The following is a 24,988-nucleotide window of genomic DNA, read 5'->3' on the forward strand; positions in this document are numbered from 1 at the left end:
CTGGCTCCTGGTTGTTCCTTTATTCTGGTGTCAGTTCCGGGACTGTACCACACAGACTGAGTAGGGAGCCAGAGATGACAGGCACCAGGAATGGAGGTTTCCCGTTTCTCACTGTGGCCTGGGGTGAATGAGTGATATCTCATCTTCCAATCACCATGCAAATTATGAGGAGAAATGGGCCCTGGCTGGGTGACAGTGCTGGGCAGTGGTTGGTATAGTGAGGTTGAGGATCAAACAGGGGTCAGGGCAGCTCCCAGCCGGATTCCTAGTAACTCTGTGAGCCTGGACAAGTCGCTTAGGTCTCAGGTGACACAGCTTCTGTGCATAGCAGTAAACTGTTCGCACTGACAGTGTGGCTGATGAGAGCAGCCCTTCCCTTCATCGCCCGTCCGGTGTTTGATGCAGCCTTTTTGCCCAGGAGGTTCCCTTGGAGGGAAGAGAGGCCTCGCCGACACGGGGATGTAGGGGCTCTTTCCCCTCATATCTGCCAGCAGCATGATCTCCTTGAGTACGCTCTGTACCCCACGGATGAGTAGCTACAGCACCAGGGGTGAGCAGGAAGGAAGCTCTGTTTCTCCTCCCCGAGTCGATCGAGAGCCTGGCCTATGGGGCGTGTTGAATTCTGATTTACTCCACTTGCTCTTTTACCATCTCAGCAAAGTCTTGAATCTCTATCCCAGGATGTTTTTATCTGACTTTTGTGAAAAGCTCGGGATACCGAAGGAGAATCAAGTTTCTGAAATGAAAAAAAAAAAAAAAGAAATATATATATATATACACACACACATAGGAAAAGAAGTCGTGCTTCTTCCTGCCGGTGACTGTTTACGAGAGGGAAGTCAGCGGGGCCCCCAAGAGGTCGCTGGTGGCGCAGGAACTGAGGCCAGATTGTAGAAAAACGGGGAAGGAAAAAAAAAAATACCCAGAAACTTTCTTCCTTGTTGCGAATAATCGCCGTGCACCCCGCCCCTCCCCGGGCAGAGGCAGTAATGTGACACCGGAGAGAAACCCGGAGACCCGAGCGGAGAGAGGGAGGGAAGAAGGAGGGGAGAGGGTTGCGGAGAGCCAGAGCCGGAGGGGGAAAGGGGAGGAGAAGGAGGAAAACCCCTGTCAAGGAGGTGGAGCGAGGGGCTGGTGTCCGCCTCCTGTTCCTCCCTGCCGTTTTTTAGAGGAGCCTAAACCGGGACAAAACACGCCGAGACCGACAGACACAAAGCCGGGGGGTCCACGCTGGCGCTGGAGGCGAGCCCCGGCGGCCGCGAGCGAGCCCGAGGCGCCGCGGGACGCGGGGCGCGGGGGCGCTAGCGGGCAGGGCGCGGGCAGCGCCCCCAAGCCGGGGCCAGGCACCTCGGCCGCTCGGGCCGCCGCGGCGGGGACCATGCCGAGGAAAGTCTCCTGAGCCCGGCAACTTCGGCCCCTCCCCGCCCCCACCCAGGCTGCCCTCCGCGGCCCTGCCCATGTGCAGACGGCCGGCGGGCTCTCCTGCTTGCAGGCGGATGGGTGACCTTTTCCTGGCACGGGCAGACTGTGCGAGGCGGCGGAGCAGGCGATGAAGAAGAAGCAGCAGCATCCCGGCGGCGGCGCAGATCCCTGGCCCCATGGGGCCCCTCTGGGGGGCGCTGCTCCTGGCCTGGGCAGCTGGAAGCGCCGGGTCTCCCAGCTGCCTTTCCTGCGCTTCTCCCTCCGGGACTACGGTTTCTGCATGGCCACCCTACTGGTCTTCTGCCTGGGTTCCCTCTTCTATCAGCTCAGCGGGGGACCTCCTCGCTTCCTGCTCGACCTGCGACAGTATTTGGGTAAGGAAGGGAAGCAGGCACGAGGGGGACGCCGGCCGCGAGAAGTTGTGCGGCGGGGTGGTGGGCAAAAGGCGCACCTGGGACTTTGGGTGCTTCCCCCACCCGCCTGCCGGCTGCTGCGAGGCTTCCCAAGTGGGAAGCCTGCGAGCGTCCGTGCAGCAGCCCGGGGCGCCTGCTCCCTTCCACGTGGCTGTCTGCCTGGGTCGACCAGCCGGACAGGTACCCAAGGGCGGGGCACCGCATACCTTCCCCGCCTCCGCCACCCCGTCTGGGCGGAGTGCAGGCGTGTGTTTGTGGGTGTGTGCGAGTGGGTGTATATTCAGTCCTGCCGGTGTGGAGAGAGGCATCGTACTGCCCTGTCCAGCGCTCAGGGTTGTGCGGGTGGGTTTAGCTCCTCTCCATGGTGGGTTCTGCAAATTTTGTCCCTAAGTTCCCCTCTGTTGGTCTGGGTGACCCAGAGACAGTTTTCAGGTTCTGTACTGTCCCTGAGCTGGCTTGACCTTTGGCAGCCCCTGCTCACCCCGTGCCCCGCAGAGAGCGGGACATGGGGAGCGGGCTGGGTGGCGGGTCTGAGGATGTCCCAGGGCACCAGTCAGGTCGACCGGCAGTGTCGCCTGTCTTGACCCCACGGTCCTCTGCGCTCTGTGTGTTTCAAGTCCGAACTTTTGTGGGGGGTCGTGCTTGTTGTTTTAGCAGCCAGGCTATTTTTAGCAGAGGTAAGGAAGGGGTTGTGCAGAAGGAAAACAGCGGCTTCAGAGAGAGGGCGTGACCTGCAGCTGTGTGTCCAGCGCCCGAAGCTAGCGGTGCTGCACACCCAGGTCCCAGGTGCTATGCTGGCTCGCGCGCCCTGGCCGAGGCTGGATGCAAATCTCCCTCAAGTCTGTGGCCAGAAGAGGTCCTGCGAGGAAGAAGGGAGATGCTGGGAGGGCTCCAGCTTCTTGCAGACGTACAAGGTGATAAAACCAAAGCCACCGGCAAACATCCGGCATCTGACTGACGCGAGCGGGTGCGCAAAGAGAAACCGCTAAAGCGCTGGAACCATAATGGGCCAAATGACTCCGGCAGGCTGCAGGCTGCCACACTTACCCACCCAAGTCCCGTTTTCAAAGGAAAAAAACCACTTCAGCAAAGTGACACGTATTAGAGCTTTTTGAAATGTAAACTCAGATCAAATAACGTTCTTTCCATGTAGAGAAGCTCAGATTTTAAAAGTAGCGCTTCTATTTCCGTAGAAACTTTGGGGAATTATGGTTTTGTAAGATGCTTTAGGGAAAATTAAAGGAAAATACTGTCCAAGTAGATTTCCAAAGTACGATCTTAAGCATCTGGTTTTTAAGAAGATTTGGGTTAATATGCACTTTTTCTAGGGAGTCAAATCTCTTCTTCCCCTGAGTTCTGTATTTTGGAGTCTCATGGCTTTCCCAGCTCTCAGACACCTGCTAGTGCCACAAAGGTAACTGTGTTTTAGCACCATCAATAATCACTGTTATGTGGCTTGGGAAAAGTGATTGCTTTTGAAGCTCAGGGGTCCTGCTCCATAAAATCTGGTAACGAATTCTTTGGACAAGTTTCATTTCAGCAAAACATGGAGGCCCGTGCTGTAGGGAACATACAGGGGATGGGGAAGGAAGAGATTTGTGTGCAGTGTGCTCAAGAGCACTTGGTTTTGGGCAGGGTACTCCAGTGTTGTGGGCCTCAGGTGTTTTAGATAGAATTGGGCTGGACTAGGTTGTCTCCCACCTCCACTCGGCTCCTGAAATGTTGTGGTTTTGATACTCTTCTTGGGGGTGGACAAATCTGGGAGGAAGGAAGAACAAAGGCATCATTAAGGTAAGATGAAGAAACTTTAGTATCTACCCCATTGTTTATCTGAAAATTCAGATACATGTGGTATCCAGAATTTAGTGCATTCATTATGTATTTCAAAAAATGACACCTCATACGTTTGGGCTCCACTGGTAGAAGGGTGAATGCACAGCATTCACTCAGGGAAGCAGGAGGAACAGAAGGATTACACATCGCTCTTATTACGCACTGATCATTACATTTCTGACTGACGTGATCCGTTACAAAAAATGACATCACTGTGAACTGAAAATAGGATGCCCTTGGCCATATTTGGTCCTTGTTGTTTTGTTATACAAATATAAGGATTTTCGGGCAAAGTGGGCTTGTGGCCCTTAAGAGGGTCTAAAATATACCCTTAATAATCTAAGGCCAACGTATCTGTAGAGTTAGTATCCCCTTGTATCCTGCATGCTAGTGTTTTAGTGTCTGTAAAAACAAAATGCGCTGTTAGTAAACACGTCCCCTCAGTTTTCCTAGTGAGCCAGTTTTGGAGGTAAATATTTTTGTTAAATATAAGTTCATGTAAAGACACAATTTTCCAAATCAAAATAACATTTATAACAAACATTTTTCTTGACAGGATATTATTTTAATATACTTGTGTGATATTATGCATCTGACACATAGTTACTTGATAGCTATTTGTTGAATGACTGAACCTAGTGTATCAACTTGGTAGTGTACTTGATATATTGAATATTGACTATTCTCATAGGAAAGCCAAGAGATAGAACCACTCACGAGAAAAACGACATTATGGTTTATGTGCCAGTCCACGCACAAGCAGGATGGAATTGTCTCAGCACAGTAATATTATAGGTAGGTTCTACGGCTATTCCCGTTTTTTATATGGGAGAAGTAAAGGCAAAGAGGTTCCCTGACTTGCTAAAAGACACACAGCACATAATGCAAGACCTGAACCCAAATCTGAGTCAGGACTCATTGTATAGCACTGGGCAGTTTAAGAGATAAAATGGAAATATAGCCCAAATGCAAGTGGGAATCTGAAGAACTGACTGGCAAAAAATGGTCATGGTTATTTGCATAATTTCACTTTCCTTTACTTGATATTTTTACTAAGTGTTTTGAGGGACCAACAGAAGCAAAAGAATTCAAGCAGCAGGTCTACTCAAACTCCGCCTTCCTGTATTCGTCTCCAAGATGCTGCCGCCTCCATGTGCTAGAGAACTGACACCCCAGAGCCACACAGCTGGAGGGGATGTAAATTGGAATCATAAATTCTTGAGCTTTCTCTCTTTCTTTAGCAATTGTTCTTTGTCTGGGCTAGTGCTTCTCACTGTGGCCCCCGGGCCTGCAGCATCCGCATCACCTGGGAGCTTGCTACACATGCACAGTCTCAGGTCTCATCCCAGACCCGCAGAACGACAGAGCTTGTGTGTGGGACTCAGCAATCTGTGCTTCAGCAGTTCTTCCAGGTGATTCCAATGCCTGCTCAAGTTCAAGAACCGTTGTTCTAGAGTAAGCTGTTGTTTTCAGGCTTTCAGGCTTTCAGGCAGCTTCCTGTATATTTGAAAGGGGAGATGAGAGAGAGGAGAGATTTATAAATTATTTTAAAGGTGCTGTACATGGTTTAATTTTTTAAAATTAACTTTTGAAATATTTTTAATTGGTTGATTTTAGACATGGGGTTGGAGTAGAGAGAGAGAGTTATTTGTTTGTTCCACTTATTTATGCATTCATTGGTTGATTCTTGTGTGTGCTGGGCATTGACCCTGAAACCTTGGTGTATTGAGATGATGCCTTAACTAACTGAGCTACCCAGCCAGGGCTAAATGTCAACTTTTAAAAATGCATCTTCTTAGCTGCTTAAGCCCCATTGTTTCAAGGAAAGGACCAGCCAACAGCTGCAGTCCCAGCTGGCTCTAGACATTGTGAAGTTGGGGTGAAGCAGGGCAACCAGCAAGTACAGTGCGAGGAAGGGAGGGAGAGGAGCGAATAATGATGCTTTTTCTTCTTACAGGAGCCAGGGTCAGACAGTTCCTCTCTAGTCATGTTGGGGGAAGGCAAAGTCTGTTCTCCTTTAAGATACTTTCTGCTGCAACACATTCAAAAATTGGAAAGCAAGTTGGGGGAAGGAAAATTATTCAGGGGTAACTGTTGTCTTGACTCTTTCCCTCCTTGAAACGGGTGGAGAGAGGAGACCACGAACAAAAACCAGGGATAGTTAGATGACTACAGCAAATTGCCGTACTTGGAGACCATGGTCTTTTCAATTCGGTGAAATGATTTCTTTTTTTTTTAAGCAGCATTCAGACTTTGATTTGCTATGGAAAACAAACCAAAACCTAAAATCTCCCCCAGAAATTAGGTTATGTTTTAGCCTCTGCCAGTAGCCTCATTACTTATGATCTGTGGAAATATCAAAAACTTGGAATGACACTCAACTGCACTGATGTAAACTGAAAAAGCCAGATGGCTTACTACTGATCTTATACAACCAGCAAACTCGAATGATTTATCATCAAGCCTTGGATTTGTGATTTAGCCTTTATGGGAACTGCATTTGTTGGATCGATCTCAAGTTAATATGGTTTCCTTCCTATTTTTAATTTATACTACTTTAAACGGGGATATACTTCTCTAGTTCCCAGAATTGCTCATATCACGTGCTCTCTAGAAACATATAACTAACAGATTTAGAATTTTCTAAGTTTAAATGAATTTAAAGAAAAATATGAAAATACCTGGCTGGCATAGCTCAGTGGATTGAGCGCGGGCTGCGAACCAAAGTGTCACAGGTTCGATTCCCAGTCTGGGTACATGCCTGGGTTGCAGGCGTGACCCCCAGCAACCGCACATTGATGTTTCTCTCTCTCTCTATCTCCCTCCCTTCCCTCTCTAAAAATAAATAAATAAAATCTTAAAAAATTTTTTTTAAATATGAAAATAAACATCCAGATCTGTTACACAGTAGTTTCTCTAAACCTTATAAGCCAAATTTAGTTTTTCTTCTGCACCTCACGTATGGATTAAATATAGTACTCTAGGCCCTAGACAGCAATCTAGGAAGCGACTGCATAAAATACGATGTTATCAATAGAAATTGTTGACATAAAAAGAAAATGACACTCTTGTTCATAGCTGAAAATTTGTCTTATAGGGTTGGATGGGGACACAGTAGCGCTGTATTTGAGGAAGAATAGAAAGTAGAGTTTGACTGTGGCAGTCTGTTCCATAAACACACAGAATGAATGGTGAAATGCATTCTGCCTTGTAAACTATTTTTAATGTAGACTAGTCTTAGTAGGAATTGTTTAAAAATACATATAAATATGTATTATCTGGATACTGTCTTTCTTCAAATTCCCTGTCATCAAGCCAGGCTTAAAAACACTAGTTGGTTTTGTATTTGAGAAACCAGAATAAAAGCGGTCAAGTGTTTTTGAGTCCCAAGAGAAAGAGTATCTTTTGCTTCCCCAGCGGGAAGCCACGGGAGCAGACACCGTAGCTCTCCCTGCAGTAATACTCAAAGGTACGGTGATAGGCAACGATAAGGCATCCTATTTGATGAACTGTAGCCACTAAAATTATTAAGAGTTATAACTTGCAATTTTGTTTTGGAACAAAGTAAGACTTAACAACAACTATATTTTGCCCTACCTATAGTCATTTTCATTGTAGAAACTCAACTTTAAGCAAACAGTGATAAACATAAACCCCTTTCTTTATCAGAAATGGGGACAGAAACACTAGTATTCCACCCAAAACTCTTTGTAAAAGTGAAGAGTGTAGCAATTATTGTGCAAGAAAATGCCAAATGAAGCACACTTCAGTATATGCTGTTCATGGTTTAGCAGCTTGACATATAATTCGCAGACCACGCAATTCACCCATTTAAAGTTTTAATAGCTTAATAATTTTTAATAGTTGTTTTTGGTGTAGTCACAGGTCCGTGCAACCACTGCTATGGTGAGCTTTAGAGTATTTCATCACCACAAAGAGAAACCCGATACCCTTTGGCTAACTCACTATTTCTTCTTCCCCCTTCCCCATTCTGCCCTTAAGGGGTTACTATCGGCTTTCTGTCTCCAAAGATTTGCCTATTCTGGACATTTCATAGAAATGGAATCACAGAACATGGGGTCTGCTGGGATTTGCATCATTTACTTAGCATTTTGTTTTCAAGGTTCATCCACCCATGTTGCAGCAGGTATCCGCACTTTATTGTTTTCATGGGTGGATACTATTCCATTGTACGGATTTTGTTTATTCATCCATTGATGGATACTTCCACCTTTCGTCTATTGTAAATAGTGCTGTTAGCAACATTTATGTACAAGTTTTTGTTTGAACACCCATTTCCTGTCCTTTTGGGTATACACCTAGCAGTGGAATCGCTGGGTCGTATGATAATACTGTGTTTAACTTCCCGAAGAGCCACTGAGCTGCTGTGCACGGTGCCTGCCCCACTGCACATCCCCACCAGCAGTGCGTGAGAGTCCCAGCTTCCTCACATCCTCGCCGACGCTGGTCGTTTTCCATTATTTTGATCCCAGCCATCCCAGTGGGTGTGAGCTGGTATCTCACTGTGGTTCTGTTTTGTGCTCCCCCAGTGGTTGGTTACGCTGACCACCTTCCGGTGTGCTTGTCGACCGTTTGTGTATCTTTTTTGCAAAAGTGTCTATTCGCATTTTTTGCCCATTTTTGAGTTGGGTGGTTGTCTATTTTTGTTTGTTTTAGGTGTTCTTTATATATTCTAGATACGAGGCTCTTATCAGATATACGATTTTACTACTTATTTTGAGGTTGCAAATGATGACCCAGGTGGAAACACAAGACTGTTATGTATCATTCTCAGTGTCACAGGTATGCACCTCTCAAAGCACAAGAAATTCATTTCATGCTTTAGTCACTTTCAAAGTGCTAATAAGTACAGTGTCTAGGATGATATAGTAAAACCTAAGTAAATTCCTAACAATTGATTGAAAGCAAGGACCTCACCGAAAGCAGCTGGGGGGGGGGGGTGGTCTTTTTTACAGTACTTCGAATGGTAAATGCTTTGGCTCTCAGCATTTAGCTCTAACATATGATAATTTATGGATAGCTAGCACTTTGATGTCACGAAGATTCCTGCGACTTGGAGGCGGAATATAAGCACGGCCAATTTTGAACAACAGATGACGGTGCAGTGGATGGGAGTGTTTGTCTTTGTATTTGCTCGTGAGAATGGAGCTGATGAGCTCAGCAGCGGGAAACATTCGGGTGCATTATGTTCTTTACACGATGTACGACAAGGCTACCGAGGATCGTGAGTGTTCTCATAAAACTGGAATTCATACACAATTCATTTTGTATTCACGTTGTTTGTGGTTTAGCATACAGGACAAATATATAAGGACAATATTTCCTATCTCTGTTTCCCTGAAGTAACATAACTTACAGACTTTAGGAAGAAATGTTTTCCAAAAGTGTTAGAACTTTTTAGTAGGTTTTAGAAATATTTAGTGTCAAAGTGGGAAGCTTTAAAGTAAGGACAGCCAGTTCCATGCTTCTTGGTATAGCTTCAATTTGAATAATTTGTACCAGTCTCATATTAATAATTACCAGGGACCCACATTAGCTGTGTAGCATTGAGGATGTGCCATACCACTTGGGCTGTCTCCGGTTTTATATCACCTGTCTGCAATTTCCCAAGATAGCCGCTGGCTCATTTTTCTCGCCCACCTTTGCCTCACTGCCCACCTTTGCCTCACTGCCCATCTTTGCTTCCACTATTGCTTCTGTGTTGATGGTTTTAGGAAGCTAAAGTTCCATTGACGATCTCTGAACTGCTGTGGCATGTCTTTCATGATCACTTCTGAAGTTTTGACATTCTACCTTGTACTGTGATAATTTGAGGGCAAGCTCCTTGAAAGGAGGAAGCTTATGCAGTACCTTCCATCTGTCCTCTGCCCATTTTTGAGTTGGGTTGTTGTCTATTTTTGTTGGTTTTAAGTGTTCTTTAACAAACAAAAAGAGCTCTGGGGCACGCTGCACAGGCCCGCAGGAAGGGTCTGTGGATTCAGTAGAGTATTCACTAGGCAGGATGTTCTTCGTTACGGTTCCTTCGCCTGCTTTGGTTGATCACTATTTTAAGTAAACAACGTGGAGAGGGGTGCCAGGAAAGACTCACACTCGGTGGATGTCTACAGCCCATCTCTTCCAGGCTGTTTGCAGGGTGTGCTCCAAGCAGAGGCATTAAAACCACCGTGACATACAGTTTTTTAAACATTGCCTTCTGTGCACAGGGATCATGGTCCACCTCTGACCTGTAGGGATTTTGAAGTGCATTTGCAGGGCTCTCGCTGTAATTAAGAACATCCGAGGTCGATCTAGAGCTTTGGCTGTGTACAGACAGAATGCAAAATCCTTGTTTCTTGTCATTTTCTTGAACCCCAGGCCAGCTGTTTGGGGAGTGTGCAGGACAGCAGTGTATGTCTCTCTCTAGGTCAGTGTCTTCCCTGGGTAGCGACTTGTGTTAAATTAGCTAGTACATTTCCAGCATGACTTTGAGTCTTTAAGCAGAGGAGACCATAAGATGATGTGGTTTTTGACACATCAGCTGCACAGATTTTAACCTAGAATTGCAAAGTGGCAGACTGTATAATTAGGGCTCAGTGCACAAACCCAGTCACCCTATTTTGATGAAAGATATTGAAATAACCTTAAGCCATGACTTTAAGTAATTCTCTCTCCATTCATTAATAGATGATTTAAATCACCATTTACATTCAACCATACTGCATTTCTGGGAACACCATTGATATTTTTCAAGTTCAGTGAGCATGGCTGACTTTCATAGCCTTGATGAAAATAAAAATGAAAGTATTCTGACACATAAATTCCTTTGTTCAAAAATCATTCATCAAATATTCATTGAAGGCCTTCTGTGGGCCAGAAGCATCAGAAATTAGAGAAAGTATACTCTAGAGCAGTGATCTCAGTGTGAATCACTGTATTACCACTCACCCGCTGTGAATATTTGTGCCAGTTTTTTGATTCCTCTGAACCATGGGTGTTTTGATCTATGCAATGGGATTAATAATTGCTATTTACAGAGCAGCTCTTTAACTCAAGGCCCAGCATCTGAATTCAACAAGTGTCCCTTTTCTCACTTTATTCTTTGCCTCTCTCAGACTCCCTCTTCTTCTGGCACACATGAACGTGTGCACATGCGCACACACGTGCATACATACTCATACAAACACACATACTAGTAGAGTATGTAAATTCATTGTGGCTTGACTTCTATTGAGAGGACCATGGTAACCAAGAAAGATGAAATTACTAAGCTAGTAGTTTGTGGTTTATCTTGTCACCTTCACCCTTAGATTGGCAAAGGCTCTTCAACAGCTAACAAACTCCCGTCATTTGCCCCATTAGTTATACACACACAAACCGTCCTGCTTCTTATCCTTTCCTCTGCTTCCTGGAAACAGTCTTCAAAAACACATTCTTTACCCAGCCTACTTTTTTCCATCTTGAATTCATACACACTTTTCCCCCTCTGCATTCCCAAAACAGAAATAGTTGTGCAGAGGGGGTGGGGCGCAGCTTACTGTCTGGGATCCCCAGCTGTTCTAGGGCTGGACTAGGGATCCAAAAATCACACCTTTTCAAACAATTTAATGCCGGGCATACACTGTGACAGCTTCAAGAACGGCCACTTACAATGGACGTACCACACCCAGTAGTAAGGACACTTTCTTTTCTCTGCTTCCACAGGAGGTCAGGGCAACAGCCGTGAACCAAAGCAGTAGATCCTGTCTTTGTCAAGAGGCCGGTGAACTTGCTTCTGTTTTCCATTTCTGCTTCTTCGTGTCGCTTTGACCTTCTCAGTCTCTGATGGGTGTTGGGGCAAGTGAGAGCTACAAGGCCATGACCAGCCATTGCAGCTGGTCACCCGTCCCTTGAGAAGTCGAAAGCAAAAGTGATTTTACGTTATTGAAGAGAAAGTTAAATTTTGTCTAGGGAAACCATGACCTTGCAATCCCAGCACAGAACTTCCTGCTTTGACATGAAGGCTGCTTGGCACGAATGCCTTCCCGCTGGGGTGGGAGGACTGCCAGGCAGAGTGTGCAGGGTGATGGCAGCAGAGGCACTGGACCTGGGTCTGGAGCAAGTCCCTGAGAACTCAGTGGTCAGTGCTGTTATGTCACACGAGCCTCCTAGGCTTAAGTTTCTGAATCTCTGAAATGAAGAAGTTTCATTATGTCTGGGATGCTCTGTTGTTTTTCTTCCCTAGGAACCCCATGAGCAGCAATATTTCTACGTGGCCCTGATGGTCCATCTGCGAATATGTCCCAGTATCAGGAAAGGGAGGATGGGTTGGTTTGGGGGTTCTTTAAAGAAGTTTTCTAGGTGATTTTCATAGACAACCGCAAGGGCTGGTGCCTCTTTTTGTCTTCAGCATCACTGAATTAGATGCTCTCCATGGGTCCATCCCCTCTTAAAATCATACATTGAAAGAGATAAGAAAAAACTTAAGTGTAGCAAATGAAAATGTAAAGCTCTTTCTTTTGGAGCCAAATGCTTATTTGAAAGATTGTAAGAATCAAGTGACTAAGACAAGCTGAATGTGCAAAAATATTTTAGTTCAATGTTTTCAAAGTTTTAATCATAATTGTTTTTTTCCCTAAAAACACCCGTTTGCCCTGGCCTATCCTGTCATTCATGGGAGAATCTCACTCTAGAAACTGTGAGGAGTGGAATATCCTTAGCAAAGCATAGTGAAAGAGGGGGAGAGAGAGAGAAAGAGAGAGAGGAGGCAGACTAAGATATGGCTTTCCAGAATCCAGAGTCTACCAGGGTGGTAGGAAGAAAGAAGGAAAACAAATAGGATTAAGTAGCTTGTGTTGTTCGAAGAGGATTCTCACAACCTCAACCCAGCTGCCTGCTGCTGGTCCTCCCGTTCCGTGACGGACAGATCCACTGGCTGAGGGGATTCGTTACCGTGGGGTGAGCTACTTCCCCGTAGCTTCCAGCTACTTCTGCTAATTCTTCTTCTGGGAACTATGTAGAATAGTCTATTGGATTTCTTCCTCTTTCAAAGAATTGAAGATATGATGATGATTGTCATTTGTACCCCCCTTCCCCCCAACACATAAACCTTGTCCAGAGAAATAGGTCTATTTTCCAGTTCCTCATCTGAAGTCACTTTCAGATGCAGAAAGCACAAAACAACCAAGAAAAAACATTAAAGGGAAACCTTCTGAGCAATAGCACCCCATAAACAAAGCAAAAAATGCCAAGATTGAGGGGACAAATGTTTCTCTAGGAAGTGGGATTAATATACAGGTAGCTCAATAAACCAATAAGAAAAAGAGAATTCACGAGATAAATGGGCAGAGGATATGAGCAGGCAATTCACAGAAGAGGAAGCTCGAGGGGCCAATAAGCACGTGAAAAGAGGAAATGATGTTCATTCCCTTATGCATCTTGTCATTTTCCTCTGCCAATATGGTCCTTCACTGGCCCGAAGAACTGAGAGATTTGCCAGTTCCTTTTGTCAGACGGCCTACTTCGTGGAGAGGAGTTGCTACCAAACGTGACAGTCTTGGGAACTGTCTTCTTTTGAGAATGACTGCCCCATCCACCACTGTCCTGTAGTTATGACGGGGGTCGGGGGGTGGGGAGGGTAGACCCAGGTTTCAGGACCTAAATACAAAGTCTCACTGAGATTTTGGGCCACACTTGTGTTGGGCCGTCTGCCAATGGAGATGCCCTTCTGGACACCGGGAACCACAGCCAGTGAGCGGAGGGTCCTTTGCCCTCTCCCCTGCTTCCCTCCATCCCTGAGACTTGGCTGAGTCAGCAAGAAGCACAGGAAAGAAGGAACTGACGTGGTGCTTAGACTGCAGCATCTTCTCTTGCCTGGAAGTATTTTCTCAATACACGAGAAAGCGTGGCTGGAGATTTCCAGAAACGGGAGTGCAGATTTCTTGTGAATTCGTTCTGCTGAAGTGTCAAGATTCATCCAAGGATGTGCCCAAATATGTGTACAATCATGTACAGATTCAGTCACTTCAGGAGGAAGTTACGTTTACCAGAGTGATGAAGAACACGACATGGCAGTTGGCAGAGAGGCCGAGGCAAGGCTGAGGAAGGCGAGGTGCATGAGCAGCTGGGGCCTGGGCACACCTGCGTCTCCAGTCTCACCAGACTGTCCTCGGGGCCGCGGTCCCCTCTTAGCGGGCTGAGTGGGGAGTTCCTGTGTGGAAGACCTGCACAGAGGCGCGGAATGTGCACGTGACCTGGGGGTGTGATGCCGTTGCAGCAGTGTGGGGTTCACACTGGTTACTCCTGCAAAAGTGCTGTGTGCCCTCCAGATCCGGTCTATGGAAGCTGCTCTCTAGCTGAGGTCTGCGGAGCACACAGGGAGGTGAACACGGAGGAAGGGATTCCAGAAAGCTACATAAACACCAAAACTAAATGGCGCAGTGTCTTTATTCTGCTTCAGCAGATGACAGGATGGAGACTGTATTATTTTCTTTGCCTGTGTTTTTCCCAGCTCCGAAGGTGGCTCTTGTTTGCTCGCCCAGCGGAGATCCAAGGCCGTAAGGAGTCTGCAGTGTTTGTGGTTCTGTTCTTCCAGTCCTGCTGCGAGGTGAAGCGGTTCCCAGAAATGAAAGGGAGCGAGGAGGAAATATCTGTTAGCATCCGCAACCTCTGTCTTTTTGTTGCCCTTTTCACCCAAACAAAGGATCTCTAGAGCTACCACTTAGGGAAAATATTCTGAGTCTCACCGTTTTCTAGCTTGACAGTGAACTCTGCAAATGCATTTGGACAAACTTTGCTCAAGTGTTCTTGGGTTTGCTCTCCTGTTTCTTGTGGTGGGGGAGAGGTCAGCGGGTTCCCTGTGCTTGTGTCCTGATAATTAACAATGGTTCACTCTCTGACCTGCCCTCTGGCCTAGCGAGTGTGTGCGTAGGCGTATTGTTAGGTGTGCTCCTTAGCTTAGTAGGGAAAACATACTAGAACATTCTTTGCTTTCTGGGTGGGCTTCTGTCTTTGTGCTTTGTTTCTTTTATGGCATGTTGCATTGCTGTTTCAAAATATAGCCCCCTTGCACCAGATTAGTCCCGGCTATCTTGTGGGAATGCTAGGCGGCTTTTTGTTAATTTTAGAGTACGTCTTGCCCACAAGGCTTACACTTCATTGAAGTTTCACATCAAGGAGATGTAGAGGCTCAGGGAACATATGTTTTCCTATTGCTTTCATATGCCCTCCCTCAAGTGCGCTTGGCGGGCATCCGCTCTGTCCTCTCCTCCATCTATTCAGGCTCATTCCTTCAACCAGTGCTCATCAAGTCCAGGCATGTGCTGGGTGCTGGAGACAGTGTGGCTTACGTCTGTAAGCTTCTCTTTGGCTGTGACTTACAACATTTCAGCCTTCAGCTTCCCTGTGCCAGCTCATCTCAAACTTTAATGTGCATTCTGATCACCAGGGGATTTGCTGAAGTGTGGATGCCCGTGGGGTAGGTCTGAGATGGGGGGTCCTGAGATTCTGTGTTTTCCACAAGCTCCCAGGTGCTAGCAGTGCCCCAGTTGGAGGGCCACACTTCCAGCAGCAAGGGTCCACATGGCGCCATTCCCGGGAAGCCATTAGTACGTATAAACAGACAAATGGGTGAGGGTTCAGCCTAGCTCGTTAAAGATCTGTGCCACGAAACACTTTATAGATTTCTTTTTAACAGAATTTTTACTCACCAATTTGACCATTTGAATTTAAGAACGTTAGATTTTTCTTAAGCGATAATCATATACTTGTCTGATTCAGGTTTAGAAGTGCCTGTTTTTATTAGTTTCTGTAGTCCACAGTATTGGAATGCATGCAGGCTGTTTGGAGATTTGGGAACGTATACATTTTGATCTAATGTGAAGTTCATTAGTAAGCATAGGAAGTAAAACAATTGGTCTTGGGTGTGAAGTTTCTTCAAATAGTTTCTGAAGATTCTCGCACTGTTTAAAATTTGATGATTAAAAAAAATTAAAGTTTGATGTTGAGTCATAGTATCAGGATTCATTGCCAAGCGTCCCTACTGTTCACATGCTCCAGGTAAAGTTTTCTTATGGCCAGACCAAATGATTGGATGCAAACAGAGCAAATAATTAGAATGACTTTGTATAATACTTTAAAAGCACTATTTTAAGAAATAATGAACCCGTTACTACCCGATCATTGGAGAAAGCTTGGAAACAGAGAAAAGCGCACGAAGAGACTAAAAACATGTTGATTCCTTTATCACAGCTGCGTTGGTTTGGTTACACGGTTCCTTCCTGCGCTTGGCAGTGTCGAAAACGTGTCTCCACGTCTTGGTGTTTTTTTTTACATTGGTTTTCCTGGTGGCAGAGTAGCTTGTGAAAGTATAATAATTCCCTTTGCAAAACTTTCTTTTATTTTTAGCCCAGTTTCAGTTTTTAATGGTTTGAGATAAACCTGTGATGAACATTATCAACTTTTTGCATATTTCTCTGCTTCCCTGGGATAAATTTCTAGACCTAGAATTGCTGGTTAAAGTGTGCACCCATTTTTAAATTGCTTTTAGCACAAATTGCCATATTTTTGGTGTATTTCACCAGCAGGCTATAGCCTGCTTGTGCTCATACCCTTATAAGCACTGGACACAGTCTTATAAAACTCCTCACCCGTTCGATTGGTAAAAAATAATATTCTTACGCTCTAATTTGCATTTGTTTGAATATTAGTGAAATTGAGCGATTTGATGAAGTTTGTAAGTTTATAAGACATCTTTTTTGAATTATAGCTTTGCTCTTTCCCTTTCCCCCTATAGATGTGTTCTTTCCTTATCAACTACAAGAGTTCTTTAGAGATGAGTGTTTGCCCTTCACCATATATGCAAATAATAATCTCCTTGTTTTTAATTGCCCTTTAGGTTTTTAAAAAATCACTATCTTTTTTCCTGTGCACTAATGAACTTTCTCCATTTATTATTTTTTCTTTGCTATTGGGCTTAAAAAGGGCATGTATCCTGATATCAAGTGCATAATCTTTATATTTTCTTCTCATTCTTTTGTTGTTTTATTTTTTCATTTAGTTTTAAAATCCTTTTAATTTTTATTTTGATGTAAATTACAAGTGTAGCTGGAGACAAAGTCATCATATCATTCTTTAGTAGTACATTCATTTTTCAAAAGCCACAATGAATTGACTTGAGCTTAACTCTTTTTAGAGGATTTGTAACCTCCATTTACCATTTAATCCTAAACTTGCACAGATAGGAGGGCTTCTGAGGCCCCTGGGACCGCTCCATATTACAGTGTCCATGGTCCTCGGTATCCATGGGGGATTGGCGTCAAGACATCTGGTTACCAAAATCCTCGGATGCTCAGGTCCCTAGCCTGCCCTCCATAACCAGGGGCTCCGCATCTCGGGATACGGAGGGCTGACTGACTGTACTTGTGCTAGATGCTGCTAGGCCTGGGCCTCGTCTTTTGCTGCCCTCCCAGCTGTACTTTGCAGGGGTCCCCCAGCCCCCAGCCTGCTGTCATTTTGTCTGGAGAGAACTTTGTGCGCCAACGCATTGAGTCGTGCGTGGCTCCCAGGCCACCAGGCGGACATGACCCGTTTCTGCGCTCCGCTCTAGGTGCTCACCCTGCCCGCTGCCCAAGTGCAGGTCTCCGCCTCTTAGATTCCTACTGGGTCTCAGGCAAAAACTGAGCCAGCGCCCTTCCCATCCCCCACCCCACCACCTGCCACCCTTCTCAACAGTCACATGCACCTTCTCAGCTTGGCTAAAAACCTTAGCTGGGGAGTGATGGGCGAGCTCCTTCAGGACAGCCTGGCTCTAGCAGCCCTCTGCCCTTCACTGCATCTCGGTAATGGGGACAGCATTCACTTTAACACTATTTTTATAAGCAGCCTGATGATAAGTTGTTCAGTTCTTGTGGGCTGTTAATTCTTTTTAAAGCTCGCAATATTCAGGGGACCACAATTTGAAAACACAGACATTTATAGGTCAACCATATGGTCTATGTTTTCTTTTTATGAAATCCCATTTCTCCTGTGAATTTGTCCTTAACAAGATGTTTAATCTTAATAGAGGCAGTGCAGTATAACAGAGCATTGGGCTTCCCATCAGAAGTCCTCTGTTTGAATCCTGGCATGGCCACCATGCAGCTGTGTGACCTTGGGTAATTCACTTCACCTCTCTGAGTCTCCCTTGGAACTTCAGAGGGGTTCTTTCAGCACTAGAACAACCACCACCACATTATAAAGAGAATGCTAGCTGGTGCTCTGCTGCCTGGAACACTGTGACATTTGCATTTGTGTGTATCTGCTAATACACATCTTCATTGTAATTATTGGGGCAGCAGCCTGGCTAGAGCAGGTGCCACTCCAGGGTACAGGAGCCAAAGGGGTGTTACTTACTGTGTGTGTGTGTGTGTGTGTGTGTGTGTGTTGTATCAACAAACAAAAGGCCATCAAAACTCTGCCTCGAGGCTTTCACAAAAGGGGTTATTTGTTGTGCTTATTCCTGCCCCTTTTGTCACAGCTTTTTGTCGGAAGAACCTCCTAAGGTGATGAAATTATATGTTATTCCATTGGATATTTTTATTCTTTTCCTTATTCTCCTAAAGGACAAAAGCAGTCGTGTGTGTCTTAAGACCTCTGACTGCTTCCCTTTAAGTTGTAAAGAAGAGCTTAATGATTAAAAGTCCTAAAACATCTACCCTGTCATCATTTGATAACATTTTAATTGTTAAGTATTTTTTAAAAAAGAGTGTGCAGAACACATAAAGGTTCTCACAAGAGTTGCCAGTCTAATCTCTGAAATGGTTATATAAATTCATTATTTTCATGCATACATTTGTGATACTAGAGATTCAGCCACTTGCCTTGGGAAGGACAGAAGAGGGAAGAAATCAGAGGAAAACAAGAGGGCTTCATGGAAGAGGTGACACTTGAGCTGGGTACTGAAGCATACATAGAAGTTTGCTGGCCAGCGATGTGGGAACAGGTTATTCCAAACAGAAGGAACAGCACTTGCAAAGGCAAGCCAGTGGGCAAAACGGTGGCACCTTTGGGTACACCAAGCACTGCAAGGCAGCTGGTAAGAGATTGTGGCAAGAGAAAGGGAAGAGTCGGGGGGCCTGTTGCAAGGGGGGCTCCTAAGATAAAGGGTGGACTGTGAAGGAACCGGCCTGTAATGGGGAGACCACCGAACATTTTCGGCCCACAGGTTTGTTGTTCATGAAGATGAGCCTGGGAACAGACAGCCATAAAAGGGCCTGAGCAGGTGTCGGAAATGGTCCTCAGATTCAAGCCGCGTGTTCGAGCTCACGAAGTGCTTGCCCACGGGCTATCACCCTTGCGTCTTTGCTCTCCAGAGAGGTGGATGTTGAGCTCCCTTTGCAGCTGCGGAACCTGAGTCCAGAGGTGTTGGAAGGGCGCTGAGCTGCTCAGCTGGTGAGCGGTGGGGAGTGGGGGGTGGGGGGAGGACTTCCACACCTAGTCCAGGCCTCCTTTTCCTTTTCATCCCTTGCCTGATGGAAGCTTATTATCTCTGAAGTACTGAAGCGTTTTTCTAACTCTTTTACCGAGAACTCTCCAAGTCGTTTTCATCTTGATAAAGCAAGTTTGATAGGAAAATCAACTTCACTCTTATCAGGCTTTTCTTTAGGATAACATAGGCACATCCGTTTGCCTCCTTGCTGACATTTTCCTATGATAACATGCTCCAGGCTAATGGGTTTTTTTTTTTCTGATTAGCTAACATGGGAAGAAAAATCCCCACTGCGTTTTTATTGGGATGGGATATGCCATTATCTTGAATCATTGTTCATTTATTTCAGTAACTTCGATCATGCCATTTTGTCATAGATTAAGTTGGCATTTAGGCTATAATGTCTTGCTGCTTTAGAAACACTGTTTACTGAGTATTGCAGGGCTTTTGTTTGCTGTTGCTTTAGGGAAGGCTCTTTAGAAGTGCCTTCACTTCTGTCTTACTCAAGTCCCGTGGCCTGGGGCTGCCGATCACGTGTTCTGAGTGTAGCTTTTCCCAGGGCAGCTCCGTTCTCCCATCCCCCTGCTGGAAGACTTCCAGCCTACCTGGGCTGCCACCTGCTCTGGGAGCTTTGAAACAAAATGGTCTAATTACTCTGTTTTGATTTTAAGCAGAAACAGGTTCCTAAATCCTCAATTTTGTTAAAACTCAGTAGGAGGAGCAGGGTGTAAGGCATCAAAAAAAAAAAAAATGGAACTGTGCTAAGATTGCACTAGGAGGGTAGGTATTCTTTGAAATGACTCTTTGCCCACTTGGATTTCAGGACACCTTTTGAGAGAGGAGGTAAGGGGGAAAACAAAGCCCCAGGTGGCTGCTCCATGCCCTGAGTGAGCTTGTCCGAACTTGCCCCGGGTCAGGCCCTTCCTGGGGGATGTATGTTTTATTACTGTAATTGTGACATGTGTCTGGAGTACAGAGGTTTTGTAGCTGCACATGAAATAGATGCCAAGGCAAAAGGGGAGTAAAATGTGCCGTGTCGTCCTTACCTGATGTGAGAAGCACACCTGTTCACTGGGAAGGGGCAGCCTGCCTTTTCCTACCCCCAAATGACAGGAGGAATCCATTGGACCATATAATGGACAGTATCTTCTGCAGTGGTTCTTTCTTTCTGTCCCCCTCCCCCTGACCCCTGAGAATGACCTGTTTTCATGAGGCTGAGCCAGACACGGGCCCTTTATGAAAGTAAAAAGCACAATACCCAATCACAGCTCAGTGATGGCATTTCCCTGGAAGCTGAGCTGTTCCATCCAGCTTGGGTGTCTGCATTTCAGTGGGTTTATGTGTTCGGAAAGTGGGCATTGAACTTGGCCCTGCTGTTTCCCTCAAGTATCAGTTTCCTCAGCTTTATTTTTGGCAGCAATGGGAGAGCAGTGGGTCGACTGATGTACAGTGCTGAGGTGTAGCAATTCAGCGTGGCTGGGAATGTGCGCGCTGCGGAGGGCGGATGACTAAGCAGCAGGAGCAAGGTTCTGGCTCGTCCCCCTTCCCCGGGCAGGCTGCTGGGAGCGGCTGGGCCAGCGGAGGCCTCGCCTTGGATGAGAGCCTCCTGGACTCGCTGCATTTTTCCTGATCAGCAAGACCTGAGCGCTGGCAGCTGAGGCTGGGCCAGAATCTTCCTCCGAGGGAGGGAGACGTTCCCAGTAAACATATTCCGAATGCCTTCACAGCTGACCTCCTAGCTGACCTTTAAAATAATACATCTAGCATCCTTCCAACTGTCAATGAGGAATTTGTTTTACTGGCTTTTCTACAATTTGTAAACTTATTATTGTTGACCCCTTTCACCAATTCAGCCAACTGTTATTAGTCTTGCCATATTTGAGGCATTCTTGGGTACATGATCTCACAAAGGCATATGAGGAATTTTGAAAAAAAATCATAGAAAATGAAGGATATTGTGAGATCAGTTGTGACATGGGTTATATAAACTGGAACTTATATTTCTTTCCATATCTTTTAATTTCACCCGAATTTATATGAATTAGAAAATGATCAATTTTTGTGTGTTTGGAATAAGAGGACATGTATATTAAGAGTCTGATATATTTGTCAAGTGTCAAAGAAGTAGATAAATGGAAACAACAGAAGACAGACCCACACACTCATGCACACATGTGTACACATGCCTGCGCACAGATGCACAGGCACATTTTTAATACACAAAATGGTAAATATTCAAGTCCTGTCCATTGGATGACACTTTGTTTAAATATTTTATAGTGCATTCATGCTGATCTTTACCTTTTGAAAGGGACCATGCAAGGGACAGGCACGAGTACGTCTGTGAATTAGCGCCAAATAGCAGGTGTCGAGCTCTGCGGCATCTTAAATAGGGTTTTGTATACCTTTGGGCACCACGCGCACAGACTCTCCAGGGGGAATTGAGTGGGGGTTGTTGGAGAGGGTCACATTCTCAATGGTCAGCTGCCTGATTATTCCTTCCTAAAATCGATCTCCCTGAGAACTTGTCATGCGGGTGCTCCTTTCCCACCAGTCCTCCCTCCGTGCCTGGCCCACACATGGCAAAGAGTTTTACCTGAATTTACTCTGCTGGTGTCAACCCCTCCACCTGCTAACAGGAGAATTCAGAAGACTGGTGCTGGGAAAGCACGTGACTGTTCAAGGTCACACGTCTCACTGCAGGTCAGGGGGTTTTGTTTTTTGCTTTCAGCCCAAGTGCAGGAGTTCAGGTTATTCAAGGAATCAAGATCACTACAGGATTTAGAAAGACGTTAAAAGAGTGAGTGATGTCGCAATAATAGAACTGCTTCAGTTCCCATCTGCTAATTTATGTCGACAAAGTTTACCAGTTTATTTATTAAATGAATAGACAGGAATATGTTTATTAAAATGTTTTACTAAAATGTTTATTAAAATGAAAAACAGGAATAAAACTGAAATAAGTAACATTTAGTTACAGATATATTAAGTGGTTAAACAGCACAGGCCTGTTCAACTCAGTAACATATGCATTTTCAATCAAATTTTATTTTTTTTAAAAGATTTTATTTATTTATTTTTAGAGAGGGAAGGGAGATAGAGAGAGAGAGAGAGAAACGTCAATGTGCGGTTGCTGGGGGTTATGGCCTGCAACCCAGGCATGTACCCTGGCTGGGAATAGAACCTGGGACACTTTGGTTCCCAGCCTGCGCTCAATCCACTGAGCTATGCCAGCCAGGGCTCATATTTTACTTTTTAATAATTATTTGTAAAATCTGTATGTAGCTTTGGTCAATTATGAACCAGTGGTAATCTTAATACTGATTCAATTCAGAGTATATATTTTAAGCTCTTAGAACATTACGTATGGTCATGGGAAAATTTAAAAAATACCATATGGTCTCAGCTATGAGAAGAATCTAACGAACAAAATAAGCTAATCAATAAAATAGAACCACAAGCATGGAAACGTGGAACAGACTGACAGTGACCAGAGGGGAGGGGGGGTTATGGTGGAAAGAAGGGGAAGGGACTAGATAAAGAACATGTATGAGTGACCCACGGACATGGACAGCAGGGTGGGAACCGACCGTGGGAGCGGGGAGAGGCGGGTGGAGGAGGGCAAAGGGGGAAGAGGTGGGACAACTGTGATAGAATAACAATAAAAAACCTTTAAAAAAGAATTTTAACTCACATACATAGTTTTGTCGTGCAAAATAGAGTAGCGTGATCAAACGTATTCTCCAACATGAAAATATATTGAACTAGAACAGAGGTCTGTGGGGGAAGTGGAATGAAAATACAAATTACTGGAGAGCAATGAATGAATGAAAGAAAGAAGCCTGTTCATTCCTCCCTCCTTCCTTCTCTCCTTCCTAATGACTCACCTCTAGCAAGGATTCGCCTGTCCTGAGGGCATCTTAAACATACCTGTACTATCCTCTTCCACCCCCTCCTTCTCTCCTTCTACTTGAGGTAACTCGTGTTTTCAGTCTTGTGTTTACTGTTCTCTGTCAGGTTGTGAATATTCTGCAAAACGGAAAGCTTTTTTTAAGGAAAAAGAATAAACAATGATGAACTTAAAATGCCCAGTGGGTGCAATGTCAGCCAGTGTGGGAGGGAACAGGAGGAAGGGGAGATATGAGTGGAAAAAGTGGTCTTAACTGATTGTACTTAAATAGCTTATCTTTGCAGATTTTGCCAAAACATGAGACTAAGGGAGGTTATTGCTAGTAAGTTTATTTATGCAAGGAAGGCTCCTGAGGTTTAAGCCTCAGTAATTTCACTGAATCTTACCTCTGTGTGTGTGGTGTGTGATATACGCAAACATGCGCACGGATACCCACACACACCTGCGTCCCAACTTCAGTTGATTTTAACTTTATATGAAACACATTTTTTTAAAGATTTTATTTATGTTTTTAGAGAGAGAGGAAGGGATGGAGAAAGAGAGGGAGAGAAACATCAATATGTGGTTGCCTCTCACGTGGCCCCTGCTGGGGACCTGGCCCGCAACCCAGGCATGTGTCCTAGACTGAGGCTCGAACTGGTGACCCTTTGGTTCGCAGCCTGTGCTCAATCCACTGAGCTACACCAGCCAGGGCTGAAACACATTTTTATATTCACAATGGCAGGTATCGTATCCCTTGTGTGTGTGTGTGTGTGTGTGTGTGTATTCTGTTAGATGTGTATAAAATTATATAATTGTTTTATTTAAAAATGTTGATATATATCTTGCTGGAAATTATACCCCTTGCAGCTTTTTAAACACATGGTGAAAAATTCTAGAGGTCAGCTTGAAATGGGCTAGAATACAGAACTTCTTCAAAATTCTTATGGGGTCATGTGAACACAGAAGTTTAGTGGCCATCACAGTACACAGCAGTCCTTGCTGGTCCAACATGTGGAATTCTGTTGAGAGAGCAGCACCTAGGGGCCCATCACCGATGGAAATGAATCCTGTGGCGTGTTCAGAAGTTTCTGAATGCAGGAAACTGTCCTGGTCTCTAGAGGCTATTACAAGTCTTGGGACCTGACAGCCTGGCCGCACTTTGAGAAATGTCCTTGCCAGGGAGGCCTGGAAAACCATTTTGCTCGATATGTCTTCCCCTCCTCCTTTCCCTGTCTCTGCTTCTCTCTGTCTCCCCAACCTGCCATTGTGCTGAGTTACACCCTTGGTTAAGAACAGGAAATCAAATGATGCAAGCTTCCATCAGCAAGGTTATTGGATCTCATTTGGAGCGTTTTCATGCTGAGCGCTTCCAAACTTGGCATTCCTATACCCATCCCTTCACTCAGAAAACAGGAAGCCAGTCTTTATGGTGGCAGGGATTATGTAAATAGCACGTCACCTCTCCTTTCATTGTCCCAGTAAAAATCATGTTCCATTTTGGTGGTGGTGGTGGTAGGCAGAATTACCTGGACCCCACCAATATTTGTTGGATGTTACTTCACTGTGCTATGCACCTTATTTCATTTATGTTTGCAAATTCCTTGATGACAGGGCAGAGACCAGGCCTCACACATCTTTTCTTATTCGTCCCGGCATCTGGGGCCATATTAGTACTTAGCAGGGGAAGGGCAACACAGATAGAATGTTGTTGAGTTAAAATCTTATTGATACAGTCATTTATTCAAAAAATATTTATTGAATACCTACAGTGTGCCAGGGGGCTTCAAGGAGGACATAGTCTAGTGAAAAAAAATTCTAGTGTTAATTGATTAACTACTCTGGGCTCAATCACTACGTCATTCATTTTATTGGATTGTTACAAACTCCCGAGTTAATAGTACCCCAGTGTACTGATGGACACACTGAGGCTTCGAGATGCTAACTAGTTTGCTGGGTAAGTGGAGATGCAGGATTTGAACCTAGGCC

The 24,988-nt window shown here is 45.1% G+C and overlaps 1 protein-coding gene across 2 annotated transcripts in view; it reads left to right on the forward strand.

Annotated features, from left to right (window-relative positions):
* Positions 1-1,057: 1,057 nt before the first annotated feature.
* Positions 1,058-24,988, forward strand: part of UST (uronyl 2-sulfotransferase) — a 266,013-nt gene continuing 242,082 nt past the window's right edge. Inside the window, exon 1 of one of the 2 annotated variants that reach the window (XM_036024868.1) lies at positions 1,058-1,796. In XM_036024868.1, the coding sequence (XP_035880761.1) occupies positions 1,550-1,796 (247 nt within the window). In that variant the 5' untranslated portion in view covers positions 1,058-1,549. The remainder of the gene's footprint in view (positions 1,797-24,988) is intronic. The other variant, XM_028510379.2, reaches the window with a different exon arrangement.

Source organism: Phyllostomus discolor, chromosome 4 (assembly GCF_004126475.2).
Source record: "Phyllostomus discolor isolate MPI-MPIP mPhyDis1 chromosome 4, mPhyDis1.pri.v3, whole genome shotgun sequence".
In the NCBI taxonomy this organism is placed as follows: Eukaryota; Metazoa; Chordata; class Mammalia; order Chiroptera; family Phyllostomidae; genus Phyllostomus; species Phyllostomus discolor.